The sequence below is a fragment of the Elephantulus edwardii genome, unplaced genomic scaffold (assembly GCF_000299155.1).
Source record: "Elephantulus edwardii isolate Elephantulus edwardi_28Jun2011 unplaced genomic scaffold, EleEdw1.0 scaffold00048, whole genome shotgun sequence".
Classification (NCBI taxonomy): Eukaryota; Metazoa; Chordata; class Mammalia; order Macroscelidea; family Macroscelididae; genus Elephantulus; species Elephantulus edwardii.
The window spans coordinates 3,621,010-3,628,650 of record NW_006399798.1 but is presented as its reverse complement, the minus strand read 5'-3'; the positions used below and the strand labels follow the sequence as shown (position 1 = coordinate 3,628,650).

At 54.8% G+C, this 7,641-nt stretch overlaps 1 protein-coding gene and 1 pseudogene across 1 annotated transcript in view; both read right to left on the bottom strand.

Moving 5' to 3' along the window:
* DNAH17 (dynein, axonemal, heavy chain 17) overlaps positions 1 to 7,641 on the bottom strand; it is a 104,227-nt gene that overhangs the window by 47,384 nt on the left and 49,202 nt on the right. Inside the window, exons 43-46 of the mRNA XM_006886345.1 lie at positions 6,018 to 6,183; positions 2,880 to 2,982; positions 1,174 to 1,321; positions 690 to 781 (exon numbers count right to left, since the gene is read on the bottom strand). Coding sequence (XP_006886407.1) covers positions 690 to 781; positions 1,174 to 1,321; positions 2,880 to 2,982; positions 6,018 to 6,183 — 509 coding nt within the window. The remainder of the gene's footprint in view (positions 1 to 689; positions 782 to 1,173; positions 1,322 to 2,879; positions 2,983 to 6,017; positions 6,184 to 7,641) is intronic.
* Positions 6,955 to 7,641, bottom strand: part of LOC102848241 — an 834-nt pseudogene continuing 147 nt past the window's right edge.

Genomic DNA, 7,641 nt, shown 5'->3' with positions numbered 1-7,641 from the left:
TGTCATCATCACATCACCATCAACATCATCTCCATCACCATTGTCATCATCACATCGTCACCATCACCACCACTACCAACATCGCACCACTACCATCATCATCACCACTGCCACCATGACCATCATCGTCACCATTGTCACCATCATCACCACCACTACCATCATCTCCATCACCACCTTCATCATCTTCTCCATGATCATCACCATCCTCTTCTTCCTCCCCATTACCATCACCATCACCATTGCTGTATCATCATCATCATCACCTCCATCATCGTCACCACGGTCATCACCATCACGCCCACCATCACTCCTCATCAATATCATCTTCACCATCATCTTGTGATTCTCATCATTACCACTGTGGTCACCATCACCACTCACTGTTGTCATCACCCTCATCATCACTGACGTCACCACCATCATGGTTGAGCATGGCAGACTGTAAGGATAGGGCAAGCTTTCTGTCTGTTGTTTGTAGGGTCGCCATGAGTCATAAGAGACTAGGTGACAATGACATCATTGCCACCAGCACGGTTATTGTCACCACCTTCACACCATCACACGACCCCCCCCATCCCAGCATCACCCACACACCACCACTCAGTCCTCTCCTGAACGTGGTGGGGGAAGTTAGCGCTGACAGACCGGGGACTTGGCTCTAAGGCTGCACAGCTAAAGGCCAGTACCTGGAAAATGTTGGAGAGGTCCCTGAGGTTGAAGACGTAATGAAACTTAATGGCCGTGGGAAGAAATGTTGCTGCGACTTTCTGATGCAAGGCTGTTATAGGAAAAGACACATCGATTCTTCTATGCTCTTAATGGCCTCAGGAAGTATGGCGCTTAAAGGAAAGTTTTGTCAAACAAATGGACTACAAAAAAAAGCAGTGACAATCTGAGTCAGAAATGTGCAGAGTAGCGGGGGAGGAAGCGTGCTACTTGGCTGGCGGGTAAATCACTCTGTGCACTGACGTTCCCATCCTCTCCCTCCCCCTGACGCAATTGGATTTCACATCTCCTGTTGAAACACAGCATCATTTAAAAAGCATTGATTCAAAGGTCTAAATAAAATATTTACCAGGGGAAAGTACGGAGAAGTCATCAGTCCCCCAAGGCAGATGATGGTTTTATTGACAGGCCGGGGGTGGGGGTGGGGGGAGCCGGCCAGCTTACCCAGGGCGGAGGCCACCAGGTGGCTGCTCATCTTCTGCACCGCCATGGGCGCCGAGCGGTAGGACAGGTGCTGGGCCAGGATGGTGCTGTAGATGGTCATGAGGGCCTCCTGGCCTGGGAAGCTCACAGCAAACACACAGAAGTGGCGCTGCTCCGAAACAACCACAGACCTGTGCCAGGGCTCCCGGGCAGCCTGGTGTCCAGCCCCTCCTTGGGGGAGCCCACCACCCACCCTCACCGCCTCCTGTCTTTTGGGCTTAGAATGGACAGTAAAATGACAATAAACACAGATGCTGTGTGCAGTGGCTTTCGAGAGAAACTGTGGTCAAGGCAAACACAGATACACCTGCCTAGTTTACACTGAGGTCTTACCCTGGTAAGGCTGCAGACATGAGAGAGTTTGCCCCATTCAATTTGTGTTTTAGTTTGGTGGTGCAGTTGGCTAAGTGCTGAGTTTCTAACTGAAAGGTTGGTGGTTCAAAACCACCAACTGCTGTGAAGGAAAAAGACGAGTCCATCTTCCCCAACCATTCACAACCTTGGAAAGCCTGTGGGGGTCACTCTGTCCTCTGTAGAGTCGCTGGCAATAGATCTGGCTTTTATGTAACAGAGATGCCACTTTAGGGTAAAAACCCATTGCCACTCAGCGACCCTCTGCATTTCTGAAGCTGTAAGTCATCACAGGAGGAGACTGCCTAGCTTCCTACTACAGAGTGGATCAAAATTGGCCAATATTTCAAATTGATTTTAGATGCTGTTGAATCAATGACTCAGAGTGGCCTTACAAGCATCAGATGGAAACCCTGCTCTATCTGTGTCCTCCTCGTGATCCGCTCCACACTCCCGCCCACTGTGCCAGGTGCTGCCAGCCCGTCTCATCGAGGGCTCTCCTCTCTTGCGGACCCTCTGTTTTCTCAACATGATGGCTTTTCCCAGACAGCTTTTACCTTTCAGGTAACACCTCAATGCATTGTGCACTATGCCACTAGGCTTCCTGGTACAAGAAGGTCCCAAATGTTGCCTGGGACATGTAGTATTTTTATGCAAATTACATTATGGTGTATGCTTTTGTCAAACCCACAACCCTCACAAGCATTAGTCTCCTGGGTGTGTCACACATATGTGCATGTTATTTTGTGGATACGTATGTTGTTGTTATGTGCCGTCAAGTCGCTTGCAACTCATAGCGACACTATGTACAACAGCCCTAAACCCTGCTCTATCCTGTGCCAACCTCACTGTCTCTGATACACCCATCATGATTACCCCAGTCACTGAATCAATCCACCTCACAGAGGGTCTTCCCCTCCTGCGCAGTCCCTCCACCATCCCAAGCATGATGTCCCTCTCCAAGGACCGGTCCTTCCTTACAACATGTCCAAAATATGTTAGACGAAGCCTCAGAATCCTTGCCTCCAAGGAGCAGCCCGGACACATGATAGTAAAACAATACAAAACAAAAAGTACGCTAAAAATGATTTGTGGCTTCTCTGAAGCAATTTTAACAGGGCAACCCTGATTTTGTTTGCAACTTTGGCAGCCCCATGGAGTTGCAGGGAGGGCTTGCTGGTCTCTCGCCACCCTCAGCCCCCAGAGTTTAATGACCAGTGTGAGTGGTTGCTGGGCTGTTTGCAGTGTCACCCCTGCAGCGCCCACGTTCCAAACCCAACTCCGCCTCCTCCTTCGCTGAGTCTCAGCCCGCTCACCTGGAGCCTGGAGTCAATGGTGAAGGATCCCGCGGTGGGATTCATGCAGGCCACGTACTGACAGTTATGAATGTCCTTCAACGTCAGCTTCTGCCTGTCATACCTGCGGGGGGGTGAGGGGGACAAGGACTGAGGCTGCATGCCACAGGCCAGGAGGGGCCATCCCAGCCTCTGCCCACCCCCCTGAATCCTCTGCTCATGGTAAAAACGCAATAAATCTCGACTCTGAGAGAAACAGCCAACAACTACATCGTGTGCTCTCAAGGGGGATCTGAAAGGAGAGTGGAAGAGCGGCCCAGAGCACTTGTCCTTTCATCTGTATTGGGATTCTTGGCCAGTTGACTTCTCCGTGTCTCAATGTTCTTCTCTGTGTAATGGGTCATTATGACGATCGACTGAATTAAAGTAAACAAACAACAAAAAGCCCAACCCCGAACAACCAGCTAAATCACTTAGCACTCCATGAAGGTTGTAGACACACAGCTCTGTGCGCATAAAACCCAGCCCAGCCCACCACTGCAGAGCAGTTCTGACCCGTGGTCATCCTCCACTGAGTAGCCAAGGCTGTGTGTGTGTGTGTGTGAGAGAGAGAGAGACAGAGAGAGAGAGAGAGAGAGAGACAGAAACAGAGAGAGAGAGAGAGACAGAGAGAGAGACAGAGACAGAGAGACTGTCCATGCTTTTCTCTTCAAGATTGGAGAAGCCCAGAACGCAACACATAAAGGCAGTTATTTCCTTAAATCCAACATAGAAATCACTGGGAAATACACGGGAAAATCCAGTGGATGCATTCCTTGGAAACAATGTGTGTCTCACCTGGGCAATTCCACAAAGGATCTTGCAGAGTTTTCCCTAAGATGATGTCTGATCAAAAGCTTGAACATTGCAACTCAAGTTACAGAAGAAGCCGCTTCTATTAGGCTGTCACTCTGCTGCGTGTGTTACACCTTGAACAAACTGCTAGGGAAACATTAATGGTCATAGCCATCGTCATCTCTGGAAACCATGGCTGTTGTGGTCTTGCGGGCACCCACACAAGTGGCTCTGTGCTACAACACAATTGGTGCCATCGACGCTTCTTCCTACATCACCACTGTCCTTCGCCGGTCAGGTCCAGATTCGGCACCATCCTGCCCGTGCTCTTTCTGACATCCTCAGAGAGAGGGATGAGAGGTGTTGCAGGTTTCCCATGTATCTGGACCAGGTCACAATGGGCCACTGACTACAGATCATGGAGAGTGTGACTCCACAGATTTGAGAAAACAAGCCCAGTTTGTGCTGGTTTATTTAAAAAAAAAATTAGAAGAATCACAGCTCAATGGATTCATGATAAAAAGAGCCTAGATCGTCTTGTCCTACCCTGTTAGCGTGTCCTCAGAAAAGGAGATGTCACTTTAATACTGTACTCGGCCTTTCAAAGGTGAACATCCACGTCCTGTATTTTTCATGCCCTGGAGATTATCCCCAGGTGCCTTCAATCCAAGGACTTTGTGTCTTGTCTGTGGTCAAGCTCTTCTGAGCGGTTTCTTCCCTAGACCTTCTCTCTTGGTCGCAATTCTTCAGTCCTGCCCACACCACAAAACCCTCATTCACGGGGCAGCCTCACTGACACACTTCCCCTTCGGTGTCCTCTTGGAGTGTGCCACCATGCAGTCCAGCTGATGGACTTGTTGCAGAGTCCTCCTGGAGAGCGTGCCCAACCAGTCCAACTGATGGCCTTCCACCAGTGTCACCACAGCACCCAGATGACTCACTTCTATCAGGTCCCCCCAGAGAGTGCCACCATGCAGTCCAGTGGATGGATTTCTATCAGGTCCCCCAGGGAATGCCACCATGCAGTCCAGTGGATGGATTTCTATCAGGTCCCCCAGGGAGTGTCACCATGCAGTCCAGTGGATGGATTTCTATCAGGTCCCCCAGGGAGTGCCACCACGCAGTCCAGTGGATGGATTTCTATCAGGTCCCCCAGGGAGTGCCACCATGCAGTCCAGTGGATAGATTTCTATCAGGTCCCCCAGGGAGTGCCACCATGCAGTCCAGTGGATAGATTTCTATCAGGTCCCCCAGGGAGTTCCACCATGCAGTCCAGTGGATGGATTTCTATCAGGTCCCCCAGGGAGTGCCACCATGCAGTCCAGCTTATGAGCTTCCAACAGTGTGCACCTGGTGTGTCCTCACATAGTCCAAGAGATGGGCTCTGTCAGTGTCCTCCTGGAGAGCTCCCCCAGGCACGGAGGTCAGCACCACCTCACGTCCACTGGCATTGCCCAGGGCCCTGCAGCCTGGTTACCAGTGCCTGTGGTCCACGTGTTGCCTGAGGAGCGTGTGAGGGGCCACCGTGCCGTACCTGGCCAGAGTGAGCACAGAGCAGCTAGAAGCATTTTCCTCGTGTAACGTGCAAGGGAGCCCTGGTGGCTGAGTCTGCGGGGAGCCGAGCTTCTAATGCATAGGTGGTGCCTCTCTGGTGGTTCGAACCCATTAGCGGCTTCGCAGGAGAAAGAAGGACAATCTGCTCTGTGGGATTTCTAGCCTCCAAAACCTGGCAGAGGGTCAGCTGTGAGTGGACTCTGACTTGACCGCGGTAAGTGAGCTTAACTAGTTGTTGTCCAGCAGATTCTGGCTCACGGGGACCGCACGTGTGAGCAAAGCTGCCCCTCAGGGTTGTTGGGGCTTGAACCTGTGACCTTGCAGAAGAGCCGCCAGGCCTTCTGAGGCGCCTCTGGGTGGATTCAAACTCCCAGCCTTTTGGCTCTCAGTCAAGCGCTTAGCTGTTTGCATCACCCAGGGACTGCCTTTACTCAATGCAATCTGTGTTAAAAATTTGGAAAATATGCAAACAGACAAAGGAGGAAAGAGAAATGCCCCCTTTACTCTGCAAGTACGCCTCAGCCCCGGTGGGAGTTGGGAGCTGCCACGAGCACAGGAGATGTTCGGGGCGTTTGTGTTTGGGGAAAGGGGACAAGTGGGCATGTAGACCCCATCCCATAGATCACGCCCAACACAGACCACACCCCATGAGGCCCCACCACACCCCACATCCCAGTTGGCCCATCCTGCATGAACCACTCTCCTCTTAGACCACGCCTCTTAGGCTCCGTCCCTGCACTGACCACCTCGCAGGACCACTCAGCTGGTTACCAGTGCCCGTGGTCCATGTGCTGGCGGATGAGCGTGTGTGGGGCCACCGTGCCGTACTTGTCCACTTCGGGCATGTTCATGTCATCGATGAAGTAGATCAGCTTCTTGGTGCCAGGTGGGCCGTAGTTTCTCCCCGATTTCTTCTCCAGCGGCTTCTCCAGCACCCCTGGGGCGGTGGAGAGGTCTAGCAGCCACTGGACCCCCTCTGAGCCTGCCTCTCCCTTAGGCCCCTGGGAGCCTCCACAAGAGCAGAGTGTATTGGGGTGAGGGTTCCCTTGTGGGGTCCCCAGGAAGGGAGAGTGGAAGTAGAGGGAGCCCTGATGAGTGGGCTTCTCCAAGTCACCTCAGGAGTAAACGGGAGCAGCTGCCCCACAGGCCAGGGATGGAATGGTGGGCCCTCTGCTGGCTGTGCCCCTGGAAGGAGGCCAGGGGGTCCCAGGAAACACTCCCTGCAGCTCCAGCCTCCCTTTCACATTGTACACCAGCCCTTCCCTGCTCGGCCTCACCCTGCACCCCAACCTCACCCTGCACCCCGACCTCACCCTGCACCCCAACTCACCCTGCACCCCAGCCTCACACTGCACCCTGACCTCACTCTGCACCCCAACTCACCCTGCACCCCAGCCTCACCCTGCACCCCGACCTCACTCCACACCCCAACTCACCCTGCACCCCAGCTTGCCCTGCACCCAGCCTCACCCTGCACCCCAGCTCGCCCTGTATCCTAGCCTCACACTGCACCCCGGCTCACCCTGCACCCCACCTCACCCTGCACCCCACCTCACCTTGCACCCCAGCCTCACCCTGCACCCCAACCTCACTCCATACCTCAACTCACCTTGCACCCCAGCTCACCCTGTATCCTAGCCTCACGCTGCACCCCGGCTCACCCTACACCCAGCTCACCCTGCACTCCAGCCTCACCCTGCACCCCAGCTCACCCTGCACCCAGCTCACCTTGCACTCCAGCCTCACCCTGCACTCCAGCCTCACCCTGCACTCCAGCCTCACCCTGCACCCCAGCTCACCCTGCACTCCAGCCTCACCCTGCACCCCGGCTCACCCTGCACCCCGGCTCACCCTGCACTCCAGCCTCACCCTGTATCCTAGCCTCACGCTGCACCCCAGCCTCACCTTGCACCCCAGCCTCACCCTGCACCCCAGCCTCACCCTGCACTCCAGCCTCACCCTGCACCCCGGCTCACGCTGCACCCGGCTCACCCTGCACTCCAGCCTCACCCTGCACCCCGGCTCACCCTGCACCCGGCTCAACCTGCACTCCAGCCTCACCCTGTATCCTAGCCTCACCCTGCACCCCGGCTCACCCTGCACTCCAGCCTCACCCTGCACCCCGGCTCACGCTGCACCCGGCTCACCCTGCACCCCAGCCTCACCCTGGCACCCCAGCTCACCCTGCACTCCAGCCTCACCCTGCACCCGGCTCACCCTGCACCGAGCTCACCCTGCACCCCAGCCTCACCCTGCACCCCGCTCACCCTGCACCCAGCTCACCCTGCACCCCAGCCTCACCCCGGCACCCCAGCTCACCCTGCCCCCCAGCCTCCCCCTGCACGCGGCTCACCGCACCCCGGCTCACCCTGCAGGCACCCCAGCCTCACCCTGC